General features: G+C 36.4%; 1 protein-coding gene across 4 annotated transcripts in view; it reads left to right on the top strand.

Moving 5' to 3' along the window:
• Positions 1–25794, top strand: part of FAM126B (family with sequence similarity 126 member B) — a 64130-nt gene that overhangs the window by 7019 nt on the left and 31317 nt on the right. For 3 of the 4 annotated variants that reach the window (XM_027564171.1, XM_027564156.1, XM_027564164.1), the window contains exons 3-6: positions 8447–8546; positions 16715–16791; positions 17695–17796; positions 25186–25365. In XM_027564171.1, coding sequence (XP_027419972.1) covers positions 16741–16791; positions 17695–17796; positions 25186–25365 — 333 coding nt within the window. In that variant the 5' untranslated portion in view covers positions 8447–8546; positions 16715–16740. Of the gene's footprint in view, positions 1–8446; positions 8547–16714; positions 16792–17694; positions 17797–18531; positions 18588–25185; positions 25366–25794 lie in introns of all 4 variants that reach the window. The other variant, XM_027564179.1, reaches the window with a different exon arrangement.

Below are 25794 nucleotides of genomic sequence, written 5' to 3'. Positions count from 1 at the left end.
CATCTGCATACCTGAGGTTATTGATATTTATCCCGGCAATCTTGATTCCAGCTTGTGCTTCTTCCAGCCCAGCGTTTCTCATGATGTACTCTGCATAGAAATTAAATAAGCAGGGTGACAATATACAGCCTTGACGTACTCCTTTTCCTATTTGGAACCAGTCTGTTGTTCCATGTCCAGTTCTAACTGTTGCTTCCTGACCTGCATATAGGTTTCTTAAGAGGCAGGTCAGGTGGTCTGGTATTCCCATCTCTTTCAGAATTTTCCACAGTTTATTGTGATCCACACAGTCAAAGGCTTTGGCTTAGTCAATAAAGCAAAAATAGATGTTTTTCTGGAACTCTCTTGCCTTTTCCATGATCCAGCGGATGTTGGCAGTTTGATCTCTGGTTCCTCTGCCTTTTCTAAAACCAGCTTGAACATCGGGAAGTTCACGGTTCATGTATTACTGAAGCCTGGCTTGGAGAATTTTGAGCATTACTTTACTAGCATGTGAGATGAGTGCAATTGTGCAGTAGTTTGAGCATTCTTTGGCATTGCCTTTCTTGGGGATTGGAATGAAAACTGACCTTTTCCAGTCCTGTGGCCACTGCTGAGTTTTCCAAATTTGCTGGCATGTTGAGTGCTGCACTTTCACAGCATCATCTTTCAGGATTTGAAGTAGTTTAGATGGAATTCTATCACCTCCACTAGCTTTGTTCGTAGTGATGCTTTCTAAAGCCCTCTTGACTTCACATTCCAGGATGTCTGGCTCTAGGTGAGTGATCACACCATCGTGATTATCTTGGTTGTGAAGCTCTTTTTTGTACAGTTCTTCTGTGTATTCTTTCCACCTCATCTTAATATCTTCTGCTTCTGTTGGGTCCATACCATTTCTGTCCTTTATCAAGCCCATCTTTGCATGAAATGTTCCCTTGGTATCTCTAATTTTCTTGAAGAGGTCTCTAGTCTTTCCCATTCTGTTGCTTTCCTCTGTTTCTTTGCATTGATCACTGAGGAAGGCTTTCTTATCTCTTCTTGCTATTCTTTGGAACTCTGCTTTCAGATGGTTATATCTTTCCTTTTCTCTTTTGCTTTTTGCTTCTCTTCTTTTCACAGCTATTTGTAAGGCCTCCTCAGACAGCTATTTTGCCTTTTTGCATTTCTTTTCTATGGGGATGGTCTTGATCCCTGGCTCTTGCACAATGTCACAAACCTCTGTCGATAGTTTATCAGGCACTCTATCTTCAGATCTAGTCCCTTAAATCTATTTCTCACTTCCACTGTATAAACATAAGGGATTTGATTTAGGTCATACCTGAATGGTCTAGTGGTTTTCCCTACTTTCTTCAATTTAAGTCTGAATTTGGCAATAAGGAGTTCATGATCTGAGCCACAGTCAGCTCCTGGTCTTGTTTTTGCTGACTGTATAGAGCTTCTCCATCTTTGGCTGCAAAGAATATAATCAATCTGATTTCTGTGTTGACCATCTGGTGATGTCCATGTGTAGAGTCTTCTCTTGTGTTGTTGGAAGAGGGTGTTTGCTATGACCAGTGCGTTCTCTTGGCAGAACTGTATTAGCCTTTGCCCTGCTTCATTCCATATTCCAAGGCCAAATTTCCTGTTACTCCAGTTGTTTCTTGACTTCCTACTTTTGCATTCCAGTCCCCTATAATGAAAAGAACATCCTTTTGGGGTGTTAGTTCTAAAAGGTCTTGTAGGTCTTCATAGAACCATTCAACTTCAGCTTCTTCAGTGTTACTGGTTGGGACATAGACTTGGATTACTGTGATATTGAATGGTTTGCCTTGGAAACGAACAGAAATCATTCTGTCGTTTTTGAGATAGCATCCAAGTACTGCATATCAGACTCTCTTGGTGACCGTGATGGCGACTCCGTTTCTTCTCAGGGATTCCTGCCCGCAGTAGTAGATATAATGGTCATCTGAGTTAAATTCACCCATTCCAGTCCATTTTAGTTCGCTGATTCCTAGAATGTCGACTTTCACTCTTGCCATCTCCTATTTGACCACTTCCAGTTTGCCTTGATTCATGGACCTGACGTTCCAGGTTCCTATGCAATATTGCTCTTTACAGTATCGGACCTTGCTTCTATCACCAGTCACATCCACACCTGGGTATTGTTTTTGCTTTGGCTCCATGCCTTCATTCTTTCTGGAGTTATTTCTCCACTGATCTCCAGTAGCCAATTGGGCACCTACTGACCTGGGGAGTTCCTCTTTCAGTATCCTATCATTTTGCCTTTTCATACTGTTCTTGGGGTTCTCAAGGTAAGAATACTGAAGTGGTTTGCAACACAAAAATTCAGTCTATAATAGTCCACAGAGAAACCAGATTATTTTCTATTTTCTTAATGTATGGATGAAAAACAACCCAAAAAATTATACAGTCACTATAAAAATGTGAAAATTTTTGTAGCTTTAACAAAAATAAAAACACAATTACCAATGACATAAAATGGCAAGCCAAGAAGAACAGGTTCAAAATCTTTATGAAGTAGAATATTGATCATAATATGAGAGAATCAGCCTTATCAAACTGTTGTGCTACAGTAGTATTTCTTGGAAATTTGAAGGGGTTAATATGTAGAAAATTCACTGGTTTTTATTTGAACAGGTTTTAAATAGCTGATTTAACATTTTCTGTTAAAATGCTCATTTTTCCTAACCTCTTATTTTCATATAATTTGGTTTTGGCCAGTCACCATAAGTCACATTACTTTTCTAGAACATAACTCCTAAATGTTGGCAAGAAATTATAGTACTGTACTATGCAGTCTTTAAAGTGTACTAAACTATTATAAACACCCTCCATCTGAGCTATGATAGTGGTGTACTTTCATAGAGTGGATTCTTTAGTCAGTCTTGCTTCCTATACTCCCCCCACAACTGCCCACCCCACCCCCCATTTCAGTGGAGATGAACACTTTATTAGCATTGAAGCATAACTGAGATGGCTTATTGGTATCTTAGACCATAGATGTGTTGCTGGAATCTCTTTCTTACCTTACCAGATAGGAATTGTTTGGGCTGCTAGAGAGAGAGACAAGAAATAACCATTGCTTAAATAAGATAGTAGTTAATTTCTTTGTCTTGTAAAAACAAATTCAAAAATAACAATCTAAGACTGATAGAGCAGCATCATAGGCTTGTCAAGGACCAGTCTCATTGTCTTTTTCCTTTGCCATCCTTAGCATGTGGCTTCTGTTTTCAGGATCACAGAATGGTTGCTGTATATCCAGCTGTCATATCCATGATCTAGGCAGAAGAAAGGAGGAAGAAAAGCAGAAGATAAAAGGGGCATACCTTTCATCTTTTAAGAAACCTTTCTAGGGATTTCCCTGGTAGGCCAGTAGTTAGGACTCGGTGCTTTCACTGCCATGGACCCGGGTTAAATCCCTGATTGGAGGACTAAGATCCTGCAAATCATGTGGCGTGGCCAAGGGGGGAAAAAAGGAAAGAGAGAAACATTTCTGTAACTCTGATCTTGATGACCAAAACTTAGTCATTTGGCCATATATAGCTGTAAATAAGATTCAGAAATAGCTTTAGCTGACAGTATAGACTAGATCATTGCAAATGGAGTGTGGATCTGTATCAGATGGGAACTAGTAAATCTTTGTACTTGCCTCCCTGTCTCCTCTCCTGAAGGGCTTCCCAGGTGGCTCTGATGGTAAAGTATCTGTTTGCAATGCAGGAGACCTGGGTTCGAACCCTGAGTTGGGAAGATCCCCTGGAGAAGGGAATCGCAGCCCATTCCAGTTTTCTTACTGGAGAATCCCATGGACAAAGGAGCCTGGCGGGCTACAGTCCAAGGGATCACAAAGAATCGGACATGACTGAGCGACTTCACTTTCACTTTTCACTTTCATGAATTGGAGAAGGAAATGGCAACCCATTCCAGTGTTATTGCCTGGAGAATCCCGGAGATGGGGGAGCCTGGTGGGCTGCCGTCTGTGGGGTCGCACAGAGTCGGACATGACTGAAGTGACTTAGCAGTGGATGGAATTGAAATTTGGGGGAGAATGGATACATGTATATGTATAGTTGGGTCCCTTTGCTGTTCACCTTCACTATCACAACATTGTAAAAAAAAAAAAATTGCCTGCTTCAAAGACACAAAGATATTTTGCTATGAGTTTTTTTGGTTTGTTTACTTTCATTTTTAGATCTACATTCTATTTGGAATTTATTTTTGTGAATTGTGTAAGGTTAGAGATCATGATACAATATTTTCTATAGGGATATCCAGTTGACCCTGCATCTTTTATTTAAAAGACCCTTTTCCCAAATGCACTGCAATTTGCCTTTGTCATAAATCAGACAATCTTACTTGTATGTGACTGTCTAGGCTTTACTTTTTCATTGGTAAGTTTTAGTTACTATACTTGTACAGTTAATTACTGTGGCTTTACAATAGGTTTTAATATTTTGGAGTGGAGTCCTCCAATTTTTGTTTTTAAAGGTTGCCTTGGTTATTCTTAGCTCCTTGTATTTCCATAGGGATTTCAGAATCAGCTTGTCGATCTGTCTTTTAAAGGAGAGCAGTGGGATTTTGATTAAGATTGCTTTGAAACTAGAAATCAGTTAGGGGAGAACTGATGTTTTTACTGTGAGCTGCCAAACTGTGAACGTGATATGGCCTTCAGTTTATCTCTCAGAAATGTCTTCTTGTTTTCAGTATACTGGTCTTGCATATCTTCTGTTAGATTTTTCTCTCTCTCTCTTTTTTTAATGCTATTGGGAGTTGCATTTTTATTTATTTGTTTAGTTTCTTTCCTTTTTTTTTTTTTAAGTTTTTTAGCCATGCTTTATGGTGTATGGGATCTTAGTTTCCCAACCAGGGATCAAACCCATGTCCCCTGCATTTAGAGCATGGAGTCTTAACCACTGGACCGACAGAGAAGTCCCTGATTTTGGCTTTAATATCTTCTTTGACCCATAGATGTTTCAGTTCAGTTCAGTTCAGTTCAGTCGCTCAGTCATGTCTGACTCTTTGCAACCCCATGGACTGCAGCACGCCAGGCTTCCCTGTCCATCACCAACTCCCAGAACTTACTCAGAACTCATGTCCATTGAGCTGGTGATGCCATCCAGCTGTCTCATCCTCTGTCGTCCCCTTCTCCAGCATCAGGGTCTTTTCAGATGAGGTGCAATCAGGTAGCCAAAGTATTGGAGTTTCAGCATCAGCATCAGTCCTTCCAATGAATATTTAGGACTGATTTCCTTCAGAATGGACTGGTTTGATCTTGCAGTCCAGGGGACTCTCAAGAGTCTTCTCCAACACCACAGTTCAAAAGCATCAATTCTTTGGTGCTCAGCTTTCTTATGGTCCAACTCTCACATCCATACATGACTACTGGAAAAACCATAGCTTTGACTAGACGGACCTTTGTTTACAAAGTAATATCTCTACTTTTTAATATGCTGTCTAGGTTGGTCATAGCTTTTCTTCCAAGGAGCAAGTATCTTTTAATTTCATGGCTGCAGACACCATCTGCAGTGATTTTGGAGCCCCCAAAAATAAAGTCTCTCACTGTTCCCATTGTTTCCCCATCTATTTTCTGTGAAATGATGGGACTGGATGCCATGATCTTTGTTTTCTGAATGTTGAGTTTTAAGCCAACTTTTTTGCTTTCCTGTTTGACTTTCATCAAGAGGCCCCTTAGTTCTTCTTTGATTTCTGCTATAAGGTGGTGTCATCTGCATCATCATCGTCATTTAGTTGCTAAGTTGTGCCCAATTCTTGTGACCCCATGGACTGTGGCCTGCCAGGATCCTCTGTCCATGGAATTCTCCAGGCAAGAATATTGGAGTGGGTTGCCATTTCCTCCTCCAGGGGATCTTCCCGACCCAGGAATAGAACCCAGGTCTCCTGCATTGCAGGCAGATTCTTTACCAATTGAGCTATAGTATTTCTCGCAGCAGTCTTGATTCCAGCTTGTGCTTCATCCAGCCCAGCTTTTCACATAATGTACTCTGCATGTAAGTTAAATAAGGAGGTGACAGTATACAGCCTTGATGTACACCTTTCCCAATTTGGAACCAGTCTGTTGTTCCATGTCCAGTTCTAACTGTTGCTTCTTGACCTGCATACAGATTTCTTAAGAGGCAGGTCAGGTGGTCTGGTACTCCCATCTCTTGAAGAATTTTCCACACTTTGTTGTGATCCTGCACAGTCAAAAGTTTTGACGTAGTCAATAAAGTAGAAATAGATGTTTTTCTGGAACTCTCTTGCTTTTTGGATGATCCAGTGGGTGTTAGCAATTTGATCTCTGGTTCCTCTGCCTTTTCTAAATCCAGCTTGAACATCTGGAAGTTCACGGTTCACGTACTGTTGAAGCCTGCCTTGGAGAATTTTGAGCATTACTTTGCTAGTGTGTGAGATAAGTGCAATTGTGTGGTAGTTTGAACATTCTTTGGCATTTCCTTTCTTTGGGATTGGAATGAAAACTGACCTTTTCCAGTCCTGTGGCCACTGCTGAGTTTTCCAGATTTGCTGGCATATTGAGTGCAGCACTTGCACAGCATCATCATTTAGGATTTGAAATGGCTCGACTGGAATTCCATTACCTCCTAGATTTGTTCGTAGTGATGCTTCCTAAGGCCCCCTTGACTTTGCATTCCAGGATGCCTGGTTCTAGGTGAGTGATCACACCATTGTGGTTAACTGGGTCATGAAGATCTTTTTTATATTGTTCTTCTGTGTATTCTTGCCACCTCTTCTTAATATCTTCTGCTTCTGTTAGGTCCATACCATTTCTGTCCTTTATCGAGTCCATCTTTGCATGAAATGTTCCCTTGGTATCTCCAGCAGATCTTTCCAACCCAGGGATCAAACCCAGGTTTCCCGCATTGCAGGCAGATCCTTTACCAGCTGAGCCACGAGGGAAGCCCTTTTATTTATTATTGTTATTTTAATTATCATTAGTTATTGTTAATTATGGGCTTCCCTGGTGCCTCAGTTGATAAAGAATTCACCTGCAATGAGGGAGACCTGGGTTCTGTCCTTGGGTTGGGAAGATCCCCTGGAGAGGGGAACAGCTACCCACTCCAGTATTCTAGACTGAAGAATTCTGAGACAGAGGAGCCTGGCAGCCTACAGTCTGTGAGGTCACAAAGAGTCAGACATGACTGAGCGATTATTGTTATTTATTAATTACTGTAGTTAAAGAACATTCTCTGAATTATTTACTGTAGTTAAAGAACATACTCTGAATTACTTAGTTTTCCTATCATTTGCCCTGTTGTGTTTTCTTGTTTGGTTTTGTTTTCCTCAATAGAGAGCCTAGTATCTGTACCCTTAACCTTGAAAGTCTGTCAGAGACCTATCTCCACAGAGCTTCCCAGCATAGCTATCAAGTCTGCCTGCCTGCACTGCTTCAAAATCTGGCAAATGTCTCGGTGGTTCCAAATTCCCAAAGTTAAAAAGACAGTCTCCTTAACATCAAATGTCTCTTCCCAAAGGGTTACCAATTTCTTGTATATCTTTCCAGAGACATTCTGTTAGTCCTTTTCAAGTTTTTTCCCCATGGCAAAACTTGTCATGAAATAAAAAATTTAATGCGATAGCCCAGTGTGTAAGAGATGAAAAGTCAGCTGCCATTCTTGGAGTAGGAGGTTTCCTGATGCGTCTTCAGTTTGAAAAACTTTGGGGACTTTAAAGTGATAACAGCATTTAAGTCCAAGAGAATTTTATTGCAGTATTCCTTGTATTAAAAAAGTATTTTGTGATGAACTATTTTAAAATGTTAATTTACTTTTGATGTTTTAGATTCTGAAGTTGTGATGAATTTTGAATCAAAGAAGTAGAGTATAATGTGGTCAGCAACTGCATGATAGTAGTTATGACTTCATGAGAAAAGTATACTTTAAGCAGTTTGAAAATAACTTTTAATGGTTTTGTGCCAGAACTTCAAGTAATAGCATTTTCTGTATTCTTTCTCAAAACGATAAACTTTTCAGTCTGTGAAATCCATGCAAAATTGTAATGTAGCTATTTATATTTATTATTTAAGCTCTATTTTATGCTGCATGTTAAAATTTTATTGATTGTTACGTGTGTGTGTGTGTGAGATCACTGTAATGTTTCAAAAATTGGATTTATAGGCTTTTTGACTAGGAAGTAACTTATTTTTGTAGATTATTCAGGTTCAGCTCCAGAAATTTTAAATAGCTTACTCGAAGTCTTTACAGATATTTAATGGTAAATTTGAAACTAAAACTCAGACTTTTCTCCAAATCTGATGTTTTTAAAATAAGTTTGATAATGGTATTTGAGTATCTCCTGGTTCTTATAGAAAACTTAAAAATAATCCTAATTATTTTTTAAATTGGGTACACTGTATTATAAATGTATTTTCAAAATTATTCTTTCTCCTTTATTTTACGTTCTTGATAATATTTTCTCTCAGTATTTTACAGTTTTTCATTTTCATTTTTTGTAGAGTTGGAAAATATTTAAGTCTCAACAAATGAATTCCATACTTGAACTCTGCTGCATTCCTGTGCCACCTCCTCCATTAGAACACTGATCTTACAACAGAGGTAAAATCATAGAATTTAACTTTTTAAAGGATAAAGAATGAAGTTCCCATAGTTAGACATGTTGGAATTTTTGGTAATTTTTGGTGGGTAGCTTCTGTTTACAAAATGTTCCCTTGGTATCTCCAATTATCTTAAAGAGATCTCTAGTCTTTCCCATTCTATTGTTTTCCTCTATTTGCATTGACCACTGAGGAAGGCTTTCTTATGTCTTCTTTGAAACTCTGCATTCAAATGGGTATATCTTTCCTTTTCTCCTTTGCTTTTCCCTTCCCTTCTTTTCACAGCTATTTGTAAGGAGTTTTTACCTAGGAGACTTGAAATAATCACATCTTAATTATTGCCTTTTAATTTTACTTTTTGAAAGTGTTTCCTTTTTAATTGTTGTCTTTAAAATGTTTTGTTTCCTAAACTTTGCAGCTCTTAAATTATTGAATTTACTCAGCATAATTGTATTTTCTAACTACATCTAGATCAATGCTGTTTATGAAATTTCTTTGATAATGTCTGTGTTCTACATCTGTGCTTCTAATACAGGAGACACTAGCTACATGCAGCTATTAAGTGCTTGAAATGTGGCTAGTGCAAGTAAGGAACTGGTGGGTTTTTTTTTAATAGTACAGTTTTGTGTTTTGTTTTTTTTTTTCTAATTTTTTGGGCCATGCCATGTGGCTTGTAGGATTTTAGTTCTGTGACCAGGGATCAAACTGAGACCCTCTTCTGTGAAAGCTCTGAGTCCTAACCACTGGACAGCCAGGAAATTCTCAGGAATTGATTTTTAAATTTTATTTTATTTTAATTAATTAAAACCGGACAGTGTAGTTTTAATGTTTTACTTAGAATTTGGTATTTACAATAGTAGCATGCGTTAAGTGCTTTGTTTCATACTTATACCTTGAAATATATAGATAATTGTTGACCTTGTTTGAAAATTTGCAATAACAAAACCATTTTTTACTGTCATATGTCACCCTGATAATTGTATAGCTTTGTTTATCCAATAATTTTGGTCCATTAGAAATTCTTGAGAGCAGTTATCATCGTTTAGCTCACTGCTGTCTGTTAACTTATTTAATCTTTAAAAAAAATTATTTGACATAGGTAATTCCCATTTTATAAATGAGGGATTTGAGACCACAGATTAGTTAAGTAACTTTCTCAATATAACTTGAAGGTCATGGAGCTGGAATTCAAACTCAGGCAGTCTAGAGCAAAAGCCTGTACTCTTCATAACCAGTAGGCCATACTGCCTGTTAACTGAGTGACTAACAAGTCACTCAGTTGTGCCCGACTCTTTGTGACCCTGTGGACAGTAGTCCATCAGGGGGCTCTGTCCATGGAATTCTCCAGGCAAGAATACTGGAGTGGGTAGTCATTCTCTTCTCCTGATCTTCCTGACCCAGGGATACGAACCGGGGTCTCCTGCATTGCAGGTGGATTCTTTATCATCTGAGCTACCAGGGAAGCCTAGTTCTCTCTAAATTGTCAGTTTCTAAAGAAGAATACATATACTGATGATCAGCTAAGACACAATATATGTCTGTCTAGGTAGTGAAGAACTTACTGTACTTGTACAAATATTGTGAGTTTGCTTTCTGACAAGTAGTTATTGACCTCTTTAAGATCATATTTCAGCACTTTATTTTTTTTTATTTTGTTTTATTCAGATCTTGCTAATAAAGGTTGCCATTTCCATGGTCACCAAAAAGATAATCATTTTCTGTGGTAGACTTTTTAATTTGTTTCATACTCTGAAAGTGAGGCAGTATGGGCCTGAATTGATCTGCATGCTAGAATATCAGCTTGATTTTTGCTTTTAAATATAGCTTTTATATACCAGGTGATGGGATGAGTATAATATGCAGCAGAAGAAATTATTTTCAGAATTCTGTATTGTCTGTTTAAATAAAAAGAGTACTTGCAGTATGTTAATAACTATGTTCATAGCCACCTCTAAATGCTAAAAGATGCTGATTCTAGTTAGAAGACATATATTTAAATTTTTTCTTTGTAACTGACTGGTTACAAAAGAAGGTACTAAAATATATAGGATTTTAGATTTAGAAAGTAACTTATTATTGTAGCAACCTGAAGCCCAAAGGGTTTAAGTTATTTGTCCAAGATCGTATAAGCTTTGTGGTTCATTGATTCAGCAAATAGACATTAAAGTGAAAGTGAAGTCGCTCAGTCGTGTCTAACTCTTTGCGACCCCATGGACCGTAGCCTATCAGGCTCCTCTGTCCATGGGATTTTCTAGGCAAGAGTGCTGGAGTGGATTGCCATTTCCTTCTCCAGGGGATCTTCCGACCCAGGAATTGAACCCAGGTCTCCTGCACTGCAGGCAGACGCTTTACCGTCTGAGCCACCAGGGAAGTTCTAAATAGACATTAAGTACCTGTTATATGTCTGGATACCGTAAAATACTTGTTAGCTTGGAGTTCATAGTAAGCACTTAATTGCGAGCAGAACAGAAAATGACCCTTCTATTCTCATGGGATTTGTAATCTGTTAGGAAAGATAGACAACAAGTAGTAAGGTTTAGTAAGCAAGGAATAAAATCCATGTCCATAGGAAGAAAATGAACTGTATTTGTTTGAATGGAAAATACTGGAGAAGGGGAATACTGTCTAGATAAGTGGTCAAGAAAGGCCTGCTGAGACTAACAGGATTGGAATAGTTATTGTAGGACAGCACTACAGGCTGGAACAGAATCCCTGGTGTGAAGGTGTGCATGAAGTGATAGAGACACTGAGAAGTGAATATGATCAGAACAGAAAGCTCTGGGGGGAGAAGTATGAGCTGTAAGAAAGGGACAATTACATTTTTCAACTATAGATTTTAGTAGGTATTAAATTCAAATTCCAGCTCTGCCACTTAAATTGTGTTGCCATGTGTGGATCACTCAAACTTTACACTTTAATTTTCTTATCTGTTAGATAGGGATAACAGCTATTTTATAGTACATAGTATTCTGAAGATTAATTATGTACTGCTCGTAGTAGATACTTATACAGTGTTTACCTTAAGACATCTATTACCTGTCTTTTTGAAGTGCAAGAAATGAAACACAAGGTTTAAGTATAGCTGGTAAGGGGGTACGATGATTTAAACATAGTTAGAATGATGTCCAAACTTTCAGTTCAAAGATAAATAGGTCATAGGTATGTAATGCACACATAGGGAACATAGTCAATAATATCGTAGCAAATTTGTGTGGTGAGGGTTGGTAACTGGTTTTATTTCAATGATCTTTTCATAATGTATAAAAATATCAAATTGCTGACATAAACCTGAAACTAGTATAATATTGTATGTTAATTATAACTCAATTTAAAAAAATAAACATCGCTAGAGTTAGTGACCTAAAGCCTAATCTGGCTCCAGAGTCTGTGCTCAGTATGTGTCCTGGGAATCCTTTAAGTGGATCTGTGGAGTTAAAACTATTTTTCATATTAATGCTAAGATAGTATTTGACTTTTTCACCATCATTCTCTGGTGAATATACCTTGAAGATTTCCAGCAACAGATTGGATGCAGAGGCAAGTATAAAATTTGCAGAAATTGTAAAACAGCACTATTCTTGTCACTAGAGTTGTTTTTGTTTTGGAAAAATAAAGTTTCTTTTTAAAATGTTATTTGTTAACATGTAATGGACTTATATAATAAACTTGAATTTAATGGATTTATGTAATAAACTTGAATTTAATGAATTAATAAGCTTGTAAAATGTAGGAGTGAAACAGTGTCTACTGAGACAAAAAATTGAGTCTAAACCACTACATTCTATTTCCTGTCGTTAAATCAGATAAAGTCCAAAAAGTAGCTGATACAGTGTTTATACTTAAAAGGCTTGCTGATAACTTTCTTTTTTCTCACTTTCAAGACACATTTTTTCACATTTTTGAAATCAAGATGTATATTGTCCAAATATGCTTTTCATCAGCCAGGCAAGTAATTTTGAAATAGCAGTAATCATTCATATTTGGTGTTTTGGGAATTTAGCTTTGTGTAATCATTTATTCAGTTATCATTTCAGTTGATCTTAGGTAAACCACATAGGGTTGAATTGTTAACTGAATTTTTGCCCCTAATTGTTACTTAAAATGTCTACAAAATATCACAGTATAATACAGTTTTGCAGTAATAATTTTCTTAGTAGAAGATTGCCTGACGCATGGCAGTTAATTCAAAGACGGCAAAATTGCCAGATCTCTGTCTCTAATTTCACACCTGAGCAAGGTTACTATGAATGACTCCTACATCTGGGAGAATATCTGCCTGTCAGAAGTTTCTGGATGATTTTGAAAGAGGCTCTTAGCTTCCATCTGTATTTAATTTGGAAAAAATAAATTATTAAGCTTAATTAAACAGAAAATGCAGAAGATATTTCAGGTTTTGTTATGACCAAAAATAAGTGTCATTACAAAGGTGCTAAATAAATTGAGTTCATAAGCACAGATAATTAAATCAGATGTTTGAGTGCCTGCTATGTGCACAGTGCCTGTCCTTGTGACGTACAAATTCTAGTGGGAAAGCCAATAATAAGTAAATAATTGGAACATTGTATGTTAACTATGCCTCATTAAAAAAAAAGATTATTTACAGATTTTGCTAAAATGATATGAAGGAAAGGACAGAGTGTTAAGGGTTGGAGGGAAGAGCATATAGAGGCAGCCAGTATAAATAGACACAGGGGACTTCTATGAAGAGGTTAACATTGAACAGCCATATACAAAGAACTAGGAGAATGTGGCAAGTGTAAAGAGACTAAAGGTGGCCAGAAATGTAAAGGATAATTTTTAAAAGTCTTATGGGATTATATGGATAAGCTTGTGCTTTTATCCTTTAGTTAAGCATTTTGTTTCATTTTAATAAAGGGTTATTTCTTATTTTCTACTTATATTTGTTAATAAACTACTGTCTTAAAATTAGTATCATAAAATCAGGTAAGTATGATGTTTTGGTTATAATTATTATTAACACCACTATATTCTTCTGTCTAAAGTTAATTAACTTGCAGTCACATTAAAAAAAACAACAATATTGATAGAAATCAAAGTGATTTGACATTGCAAATTTGTTTTTATGGGAGATATCATATAGAAATTTAAAATGAGAAATTTAACTTGGATGTAATACTTTTTTTTTTTAAACTGAAGGTAGTCATCAGGATTACTTGGGGAACTTTTTCAAACTGTATATTCCGGGCCCTGTATCAGTTAGGGATTCCAGTGCAGTATATATCAGATTAAAAAGTTTTGTGTTTCTTTCAAAAAATAATGTTTGATTTTCTTTTTAATTTTTAAAAGCTGTTGATGTTTTTTGTAAAGAATTTGAAAATTTTTTGATTAATTGTAGTTGCTTTTTGTTGTCCTTTTCTATAAAGAAGTCAGTGTAGTCAAAGTATAGATATTTCCTAAAACATATAAATAATCATAATTTAAGTCATTTTCAGTATTTTAAATATTTATCTAAAAACTTGTTCATTTTGTTTTTTTAAGTATTTATTTGTGTGTGTGTAACTATAGCTAGTTTGAAATGATGAAAAAGAATCACAGTTGCAGCAAGAAACTATAAACTGTTGACCCTTAAACAGCACTGGTTTGAACTCAGCAAATCCACTTATACTCAGATTTTTTCAGTAAATAGATGCAGTGCTACATGGTACATGGTTGGTTGAATATGCTGATAGGGAGGGCCAGCTGTGGGAATTGAGTATCCTTGGATTTTGGTTTTCACAGTGGATCTGGAACCAACCAACAGAGAAGATTTTACTTAGGAATCAACTTAATTTGAATGTTCTGATCTGTATGAAGAAAACACAGAATTTATACAGGCATAAAAAAGAAGATTTTTAATAAAGAGCAATGCTGTGCTTCTGTATTGTATGACTCGATGATGTGAGGATGTCATTTGAAATTAATTTGTAAATTTAATTCCTATGAGGATGGAGTATAGAAAAAAAACTTACAGTACAAGTCTAATATTTAACTGGAAGAATAAAGCAGGCAATAATAATGAAATACATTTTTAGGGAAAAATTAATATGGGACATGTACTATTATAAAGTGTTAGTCATTCAGTCGTGTCCAACTCTTTGTGACCCCATAGAGTGTATCAGATCAGATCAGATCAGATCAGTCGCTCAGTCGTGTCCGACTCTTTGCAACCCCATGAATTGCAGCACGCCAGGCCTCCCTGTCCATAGAGTGTATAAAGTGCATTATAAAGCCACAGTAATTAAAATACTATAGTCCTGGTACAAAATTGGGAATAACAGCTCATAAATAGTTCCAAATATATGTGGGACTTTTTGTTGTTGTTCAGTCGCTAAGTCGTGTCCGACTCTTTGTGACCCCAGGGACTGTAGCACGCCAGGCTTCCCTGTGCTTCACTATCTCCCGTCGTCTGCTCAAACTCATGTCCATTAACTTGGTGATGCCATAAGGGTATGGGAAATTTCCTAACTGAAATACCATTATTAAATATAAAATAATTGATCATTCCTTGATTTAGTATCATCCAGTATTAAGTAATAAGTCATACAATAAGTCATGTTTAACCTTTTCCAGTTATGTTAAGCTCTTTTTTAATGTTTGAATCAGAATCCAAATAAGATTCATATTTTGGTTATTGATTTTTTTTAACATCCCTTTTAATCCACTCATTTTCCTTTTGTAGTTTATTTGAATAAATCTGTCAGCCTATCTTAAAAGCATTTGCTACTTGAAAATAAGGAGCATTTCTTATTCCTTTTTGTACTCCTTGTTACAGTGCATTATATATGGGTATTTAGGGAATGTTGGGGGGATTAGAAAATCCAGTTTCTTTTTTTGGATAGAAATTTATTATGAAATGTTACACATTCAGGAAATATTTTCTTTTTAGTAAAGGAACTTTCATTTCAGTTGCTTTGGAGACATTTCCCTCCCTGCTCAAGAAATTTCTTTTTTCTTTTGGTTACCCTTTTGAGTCATAAATTAAAAACCCCAAATCTTTGTTGTCTGCCTCACTTAAAAAATAATACATATGTATTGTTACATTTTTGTAATTCAGAATTAGACAACTAGAATATCCTCAGTTAATCCTTCCCTCAGAGGTAAACACTGAGTAGTTTATATATTTTTCCTCCCAGCTTTTCACATTTATATAATTTTTGATGGAATTATAACTTATATACTATTATACAACTTGCTTTTTCTACCTGGACATTTTTCCATTTTAGAAAACATAAATCTACCTTCTTCAATGGCCTTATTTTGTATAGTGTGTATATATGTGTATGTTTATCATCATTTTGCTGTACATATATGACCCTTGATTTCTAACTTTTTTACTTTTGTAAAAATCTGTCCCATTGTTTATTCTATTATGTATAACTTATTCCAGTTGTATATTTGGTAAAAGCAAGGCTTCCCTTTAGTTCAGTCAGTAAAGAATCTGCCTGTAATGCAGGAGACCTGGGTTCGATTCCTGGGTTGGGAAGATCCCCTGGAAAAGGAAATGGCAACCGACTCCAGTATTCTTGCCTGGAAAATCCCATGGACACAGGAGCCTGGAAGGTTACAGTCTGTGGGGGCACAAGAGTCGGACACAACTGAACGACTAAACACACACACTAGGCATGGACTGTACATTTGTCTTGGGTAATATGCAGTTTGATTTTACTTAGTAAACTAGCTTTTGTTACTTTGGAATATAGTTGTTGGGGAAAATATAAAAGCATTAGGAAATTAGGTTTCAAACATATCGTTAAAGATAGAACTTATTTCTTTATAAACAGTTTTGTTTTAATTGAACACTAGTCTGAAACTGGAGCTTGCCCAGTGGCTCAGCAGTAAAGAATCCACCTGCGATGCAGGAGCTGCAGGAGACACAGGTCGGTCTTTGGGACGGGAAGGTCCCCTGGAGTGGGGCATGGCAACCCACTCGAGTATTCTTGCCTGGAGAATTCCATGGACAGAGGAGTCTGGCAGACTTCAGTCCATGGGTTGCAAAGAGTCAGACATGACTGAAGCTACTTCCAGGAAGGCAGTCTAAAAGTAAGCCTCCTTATCTAAAATATGCACTAGATGAGTTTCTCCTTAAATGAAAGGCACACATCATTTACTTTGATAGTTTCTGTAAGTAACACTGTCCTCAAATTCAGTGCTTTTTTTTTTTTCTTCCAGAAAAGAGGAATAGAAGGTAGAAGAAGATGCTGGGATCTGAACGTGGTGTTGTGGAAGAATGGTTATCAGAATTCAAGGTAAATTGCATTGAGGATGAGAATGTGTTATATGATTTGTATGTTGTAATTCAGTGTATATATGTTCATGGAGAAACTGAAACAAAAGTTATAAAGTGGGAATGGCAATATATGAAATAACTTGTTTCTGTAATTAAACCTCTTTAAAAAGACACTAATGTGAATAATTGCAAAAGACCCTGATGCTGGGAAAGATGGAGGGCAAGAGGAGAAAGGAGCAACAGAGATGGTTGGATGACTTTACCGACTCAGTGGACATGAGTTTGAACAAATGTGGGAGATAGTGAAGGACAGGGAAGCCTGCTGTGCTGCAGAGTACATGGGGTCACAAACAGTCAGACATGACTTAGCAACTCAGCAACAACAACAAATGTGAATTATGGCCAGAAGATAATATGTAAAAATGAATCTAGTTGTTAGGATTGATAAGGTAATATATAAATTTTAAGATATATTCAATAAAAGAAGGGAAGCCTCCAAGCTTTAATAAGGCACAGAAATCAAATTTGTGCCTTATATTTTTATTTCCTGTGATTAAAAATCACTCATTAATTTGACTAAAAACTGTATAATTTATTAACACTATAGATGTAAGTGTTTTGTGAAAATAAAATACAGGAATTGAAGTTATCCCACACTGTTTTTTTAGACTGAAGTGATTCATTTCAGCAAAGCTTGTGTAATACGTGATTTCTAATCATTTCTCATGGTTGACTAGTTAGAAGAATTGTATAACATCCTAATTTATTTGTTTTATTAGCTCATGGTTATTTCATGTATTAATTATTTTTTACTTTTCTTAGTTGACTCTGTTATAAATCTTTTTGAGAAGGACTCATAAATTTAAGTTTTGACTTCTCAAATATTAAGTTCACTTTAAGTTTCCTTTGATTTTTGTTTTAGGCATTACCTGACACTCAGATCACCAATTATGCGGCAACTTTACACCGGAAAAAAACACTGGTACCAGCCCTCTATAAAGTTATTCAAGACTCAAATAATGAGGTAGGACAGTTTATAAGAAAAATGATTTTATTGTACTACATAAGAAATACGTGTACTAAAACACATATATGTAAGTTTTGTAGTTTTCTTTAAGTTTTGTTTAATCCTTCCAATGGGACTGGAAAACTTTCTTTCTGCTGTTTTTCATTCTGATAGTTGCTTTGGCTTTCCCCATGACCCCCCTCTCCATGTTTTTTAATGTTTTGATTAAATTTGTTATGGTTGAGGACAATACATTTTGATTCTTGGTTTGAGTGACCACCATCTTAGGAGAGTATTTATTTAATTTGAAACTTTACTCTGTTTCCTATTTTGGAATGTTTCCTTTCCTGGAATCTAAATTTTAGCCATACACGGTTTGAGATTTATTTAAGTATTGTTTGCAGTCCTTCTATTGACAATATAGAACTCTGTGTAATCACTCTAATCAGAGAATTCAGTCAAACTGGTAATGTGAAATGCTGCTGCTAGTAAACTTAGCTTGAAAATGACCAGAGAAAGCCTAAATAATCACAATAAATAAACTTAGAAAAAGAGTTTGCTGTTGTTTAGCCTTGTGCTAGAAGGGGGAAAAAAGTGCAGCTATTGACTCTATATGTTAACTTATGCAAAATACACACATTACCTTTCCATTAACATAATAGTATGACATACAGTTTTATCACCACTGGATTCATGTATGCTTTAAAATGAAATGAAAGGAACACACAGGAAAGTAGCTTCTTATCTTCCCAGATACAGCCTCCAAGAGTGCCTCTGCTGTGTACTGGAGTGAGTTTGAAGAAGTTCAGGTAATCATCTCCTAACCAGCAGCTTAACTTAAAGTGCATCTTCATTTTTGTCCTATCACTAAAAGCTTGCTTATTGACCTCTTTCTTTCCTATCTCCTAAACTTGGATTGGCTCTCAGTTGGGCTTGCATCTGTTGCTATTTGTAGCAGCAACCGCAGGACTCATTTGCTTCTTTTTCTCTTGCTGTGTATTTTTGAATGTTTTGGAACTTTAGGTATGATAAGGGACACATATGCATATCTTTCTTGGTCAGGAGTTTTCAGAATTCTGTGTGAATATTGAATGTATGTATTCCCTTGTTTTGTCTTAACATGAAGCTTTGCTTATTAAAATATATTTGTTTTATGCTTTATTTTTAAATTGTAAGTTCTTCATGGGCAGGGGTTATATATTTTTATACCTGTTTATATATATATATATGTATGTATGTTAATTCCCTAGAATGTAGTATTTTATCACTAGTAAATATTGATTAGAAGAATAGTGAAATACATGGAGGGAATTCCTTGGCCAAGTTCTAATCACTGGACTGCCAGGAAATTCCTGTAGAAGTTTAATATTCCATATCATGGCCAACCTGTACTATAACTTGTTTAATCTCTAGACCAACATGTTACTTTTTCTGCTTTCCCTCCTTCCAGATCCCTTAGTCACTGCAGCAGTTCTGCTTCTTCTGCTTCCAGAAAACCATTGACCCTACTGCTTCTTTATGATTTAATTATTCTTCTGCCTCCCTGCAGATGTCTCACTTCCCTCTTTTCTTAGCTACATTTTCATGGTCCATCATTATAGTCATTTCCTTGCACACATTCTCAGCTTCTTTGCTTCTCATTCCCTTAATTCATTTTTTTTGGGCAAAATCTCAACACTGGATAAAATCTACCCATCCATCTACTTCATGCCTGTACCTGAGCAACTCAGCATACCTGGAGAAAACAGTTTTGTTGACTTTCTCCACTTAAATGCAGGACTGAAAATTAAAAATGAGCATATTTCATTGTACACTTTCCCACTGTTCATTTTATTCCTTCTTTTTCCTCACACTTATCACCCTTCCTCATTTTCAGTTTACTTTCTGTGTCGTTATAAAAGAAGGAAATAGTTGGAAACTATTTTCCTACTCAACTCTGCCTCTCTGCCAGCATCTCTAGTCAGACTCTCCTGCTATTTCTGCTATTTAGTGGATGAAGTGTCTCAGATTGTATCAAAAACTATCTCTTCCACTTGGGCCTGGATCTCATCTTCTCTAACCACCTCAAAGATTGCTCCTGCAATTGCCAGCTCTTTTTCTTCTGTCGATTTTTTTTCCTTTCTTGATGAAAGGAATATGATAAACGACAATATTCTATTTTTAAAAAACCTTCCTTGATTTGCCTCCTGTTTTATTATCTACACCATTTTTCTGTCCTCCTTCCCAGTGAACTTTATAGTATTCCTGTTCAGCCTCTGCCTACTTGTGCTCATTTCCTCTCCTCATATTTTTTCATTACCCACTCATATTTGGATTCAGTCTCCATTATTCCACCCAAACTGCTCTCAATGCATTCATCCTATGGCATGCCTCTTAGTAATTATCATGTCAAAACTATTTGCTAAGTTTGAGGAAAGTGTAAATTATTCTTAACATCTTTTGCTGTAGGTGATAGCACCATTTAAGTATGTGTTAGTTGCTCAGTTGTGTCTGACTCTTTGCAACCCCATGGACTATAGCCCACCAGGCTCCTCTGTCCATGGGGTTCTCCAGGAAAGAATACTGGAGTGGGTTGTCATCCCCTTCTCCAGGGGATCTTCCTAACCCATGGATTGAACCTGCATCTCCTATATTGGCAAGAGGATTCTTTACCATCTGAGCCACCAGGGAAACCCTATCTACCTATATTTCTGTCTATTTATTTACGTATTTATATGCTGTGCCACATGGCATGTGGGATCTTAGTTCCCCAGCCACAGATTAAACCCAGGCCCTTGGCAGTGAAAGCATAGAGTCCTGACCACGGGAACTGCCAGGGAAGCACCTTTCTCTTTTTCAAATTCTGTGGGGAGGTCATTTCTGATTCTGAGAAACTGAGAACACGATAGCATGATACATATGCTTGGAATTAAAGATTTTAACAGTACATTGGCAAGTTTTTAATAGTCTTATTTGCAGTGGTATCTGAAAATTTACTGGATTGCCAGTCACTCCCCTGCCCTCCTTTTAAACAAAAAAAGTACTAATTTTGGTTAATCTATATTTCTTTGCAGTGCTTATTAAAATACAGTCTCTACATGCTAATGTACTTGCTACTGAGGACAGGAAATAAGGTCTTTATAACATAGACAAATCATAATAGTACCACAGCCAATGAAATTTACAGAAGGCAATTTTAGAGTCTTACTAAAGAGGAAAGTAGATTTAAAACATGGACATATATTTTTAATACATAAATTTATGAAGGCAACAATGTTTAATTCCCCTAAAGAGCTGAATGTATTCAGTACTTTAAAAAGTTACCAGCAGTTGGCCATTTTCAAAAGTTCATTACTTCATTATTGGCACTGCATAGACTGTACTGCTTGAAATTAAGCAATCCTCACCTCTTCCTCCACCTCCTTTCTGGTATAAGAAGAGTCGTATAGTGAAAACATCATCTGTGTCAAAAGATCTGAATTCTGGTGTCTTTCTCCACCACTAATTTCTGTGACCTTGGACAAATTGTCTGACTGGTCTAGACTTCAGTGTAAGGGGAGAGTTGGCATTTTTTTAAGATGTTAAATCCTGTGATAGTGATTTCATATAAAGCATTTGGTGGTTAGTAGACTATAAAGTATGTAAATTTTTTTTAGCTTTAGAGTTCTTAAGAGTTAAGCTTAAGTCATCTAAATAATATTAACTGTACAATCAATATAGGATTTGTTGACTTGAATTTACTATTGTGAAAGTAATGACTTTATTCTGAAATGTTAGATTATTAGAAACATATATACCTACATTCAAGCAGTTTTACAAGGGTGTATATATATTATCATTTAGAATAGAAGTGTATAAATTATTGAATTATTCCTTTTTTTAAAGCTACTATTACATTATTATATGTAAAATAGATAACTAATATGGACTTACTGTATAACACAGGGAACCCTACTCAATAATTCTGTAATGACCAATATGAGAAAAGAATCTAAAAAATAGTGGATATTTTGTTAAAATGTCTAATTTGAAGAATGTCTCTCATGACAACCATTAACAGTGAATACTCCTCCTTTAGTATGTTAAATGATACCTTTGACTTAGTCCAGTAATTTTTTTCCACTATTACACCTAAGCTCATCCTTTAGTCAGTCACTCAGTCGTGTCAGTCAGTCATGTCTGACTCTTTGTGACCCCATGGACTATAGCCCACCTGGCTCCTCTGTCTTACAAAACTCCAGAATACTGGAGTGGGTAGCCACTCCCTTCTCCAGGGGACCTTCCTAACCCAGGGATTGGGTCTCCCACACTGCAGGCAGATTCTTTACCTTCCGAGCCACCAAGGAAGCCAAAGCTTATCCCTTAGGTCTGTCAAACTTTAACAAATTGATTTAAATACAGTTCTGTGAGAACTTCCAAGGGCCAAGATCGTATGTTTCATCCTTCTTAAACCACGAAGCTACTTCCTAAATCTTACAGTTTGAATGATGTAGGCCCTCTTTAAATTTTAGATGGTTAATAAATACAAGAAAAGGGTTCAGCAAAATAAAAAGAGTGGGTATATATATATGTGTAACTGATTCACTGTGCTATATACCTGAAACTAATACAACCTTGTAAATCAGCTATACTCCAATAAAAATTTTTTAAAAAACAAAAACTGGTGTTAAATTTCAATTTAAACATTATTTTATAGTTTCCTCTCAGTGTTTTATCTGCATTTTAAGATCATAGGCAGTTTTGTATAGTCTAGCAGTTTTGTGAAGTTATTCAAGCAACACCATTCTAAATTAACAGTACAAGTTTAGGAGGAAGGAAGAGGTTTATTTAAACTGCTCATTTTCTTCTTAAGATTATAAAGTTCCTTATGTCATATTTTGTGATATTATATGAAAAATTATCAAGTTAAACATTGGAAAAGCTATTTCTATATATTTCCTCCGTTTCAAAGTCTTTCCAGTAAATACAATTAGCAAGACTTAAGTCAGTCTTAAAATATAAAAGTAATCTATTTTACTTATATGTCTTTAAATGAAAAGGTCAGTTTTCATTCCAATCCCAAAGAAAGGCAATGCCAAAAAATGCTCAGACTACCACACAGTTGCACTCATCTCACATGCTAGTAAAGTAATGCTCAAAATTCTCCAAGCCAGGCTTCAGTAATACATGAACCACAAACTTCCACATGTTGAAGCTGGTTTTAGAAAAGGCAGAGGAACTAGAGGTCAAATTGCCAGCACCCGCTGGATCATGGAAAAAGCAAGAGAGTTCCAGAAAAACATCTATTTCTGCTTTATTGACTATGCCAAAGCCTTTGTGTGGATCACAAGAAACTGGAAAATTCTGAAAGAGATGGGAATACCAGACCACCTGACCTGCCTCTTGAGAAACCTATATGCAGGTCAGGAAGCAACAGTTAGAACTGGACATGGAACAATGACTGGTTCCAAATAGGAAAAGGAGTACGTCAAGGCTGTATATTGTCGCCCTGTTTATTTAACTTCTGTGCAGAGTACATCATGAGAAATGCTGGGCTGAAAGAAGCACAAGCTGGAATCAAGACTGCCAGGAGAAATATCAATAATCTCAGATATGCAGATGACCAACCTAGACAGCATATTAAAAAGCAGAGACGTTACTTTGCCAACAAAGGTCCGTCTAGTCAAGGCTATGGTTTTTCCAGTAGTCATGTATGGATGTGAGAGTTGGACTATAAAGAAAGCTGAGCGCAGAAGAATTGATGCTTTTGAACTATGGTGTTGGAGACAACCTTGAGAGTCCCTTGGACTACAAGGAGATCCAACCAGTCCATCCTAAAGGAGATCAGTCCTGGGTGTTCATTGGCAGGACTGATGTTGAAGCTGAAACTCCAATACTTTGGCCACCTGATGTGAAGAGCTGACTCATTTGAAAAGACCCTGATGCTGGGAAAATTTGAGGGCAGGAGGAGAAGGGGACAACAGAGGATGAGATGGTTGGATGGCATCACCAACTCAATGGACATGAGTTTGAGTAAGCTCCGGGAGTTGGCGTTGGACAGGGAGGCCTGGCGTGCTGCAGATCATGGGGTCACAAAGAGTGGGACACGGCTGAGCGACTGAACTGAACTGATTTAAAATATTCACTAGCATTTTAGATGTCCAAATATTATGTATTGCAAAGTGCCTTTATCTACTAAGTGGTATATAATTTGTTTAAATCATAATCTAAAGTTGAGATTCAGTATTTCAGGGAGAAATATCAATAACCTCAGAGATGCAGATGACACCACCCTTATGGTAGAAAGCAAAGGAGAACTAAAGAGCCTCTTGATTAAACTGAAAGAGGAGAGTGGAAAAGCTGGTTTAAAATTCATCATTCAAAAACTAAGATCATGGCATCTGGTCCCATCACTTCATGGCAAATAGATGGGGGAACAGTGGAAACAATGACAGACTTTATTTTCTTGGGCTCCAAAATCACTGCAGATGGTGACTGCAGCCATGAAATTAAAAGATGCTTGCTCCTTGGAAGACAAGCTATGACCAACCTAGACAACGTATTAAAAAACAGAGACATTACTTTGCCAACAAAGGTCCATCTAGTCAAAGATAGTTTTTCCCATAGTCATGTATGTGTGTGAGAGTTGGACCATAAAGAAAGCTGAGCTCTGAAGAATTGATGCTTTTGAGCTATGGTGTTGAAAAAGACTCTTGAGAATCCTTCGAACAGCAAGGAGATCAAACCAGTAAATACTAAAAGAAATCAGTCCTGAATATTCTTTGGAAGGTCTGATGCTGAAACTGAAGTTCCAGTACTTTGGCCACCTGATGCAAAGAACTGACTCATTTGAAAAGACCCTGATGCTGGGAAAGATTGAAGGCAGGAGGAGAAGGGGACAACAGAGGATGAGATGGTTGGATGGCATCACCAACTCGATGGACATGAATTTGAGCAAGCTCTGGGAGTTGGTGATGGACAGGGAAGCCTGGTATGCTGCAGTCCATGGGGTCGCAAAGAGTTGGACACGACTGAACAACTGAACTGAACTGAAAGTTGAAATTTTAAGTTTATTTCCGACAATATCATTTGACATTCTTTTCTTCCAATCGAAATTTAAAAATGGAAGATTGTAAGGGTTGGTAAGAACAGAAAAAGAAACTCACTAACTGTAAACTAGTATATTAAAGGACTGATTATCTAAGAAGTTAAATAGTACAGTGTGTTGAAAGAGATGTTGATATTATATGGGCATGAAGGACTTCTTATAGTTACAGAATTGGTCAGTTCAATGTGTCGTCTCTGTATAAACAGAGATTGAGGTTTTGGTTGCACTGATTTCGAATAGGCAAAAATTAACATATAATTTATTTTTAAAATACAAATATATGTGTAAAAAAATACAGCCAAAAGAATAGAAATAGCTGATGCACTTTATTTTCTTTTTAGCTCCTGGAGCCTGTCTGCCACCAGCTGTTTGAGCTCTATCGTAGCTCTGAAGTTCGACTTAAGAGGTTCACACTGCAGTTCTTGCCAGAATTGATGTGGGTTTATTTACGGCTTACAGTTAGCCGAGACAGACAGAGTAATGGTTGCATTGAAGCACTTCTGTTAGGAATTTACAATTTGGTAAGTGGAAAGTAATAGTTTGGAAAATGTCAAATATATTTTTTTAAGTCTTCTGAAATAATACAGAATAGTTAGAGGAAAAGAAATTTAAATGTCTGTTGAATAACTTATTTGAATTAATTAAATTGAGTACATAGGTGTTCAGTGTATGCTAGTAATGCGTTTTATAAAGTAGGTGAAACTATTATAATTGATAAAATTACTTATGGCTTATTTTTCTGATTTTTAAATTGACTAATATTTGTAATGCCTTACATTAAAATTTTTTTAATTTATTTTTAATAATCATTTGATAAAACATTATGTATCTGATACTGTATTGTTCATGAAATTGTTTTCTTTTAAGGAATTCTTAGGTACCTTAAACATTCTGGTTGTTTTTTTTCTCATGGTGTCCCGTTTAGAACATTGGTGTTGAAATTCCAGCCC

Source organism: Bos indicus x Bos taurus, chromosome 2 (assembly GCF_003369695.1).
Source record: "Bos indicus x Bos taurus breed Angus x Brahman F1 hybrid chromosome 2, Bos_hybrid_MaternalHap_v2.0, whole genome shotgun sequence".
In the NCBI taxonomy this organism is placed as follows: domain Eukaryota; kingdom Metazoa; phylum Chordata; class Mammalia; order Artiodactyla; family Bovidae; genus Bos; species Bos indicus x Bos taurus.
This window is presented reverse-complemented; position numbering and strand designations above follow the sequence as displayed.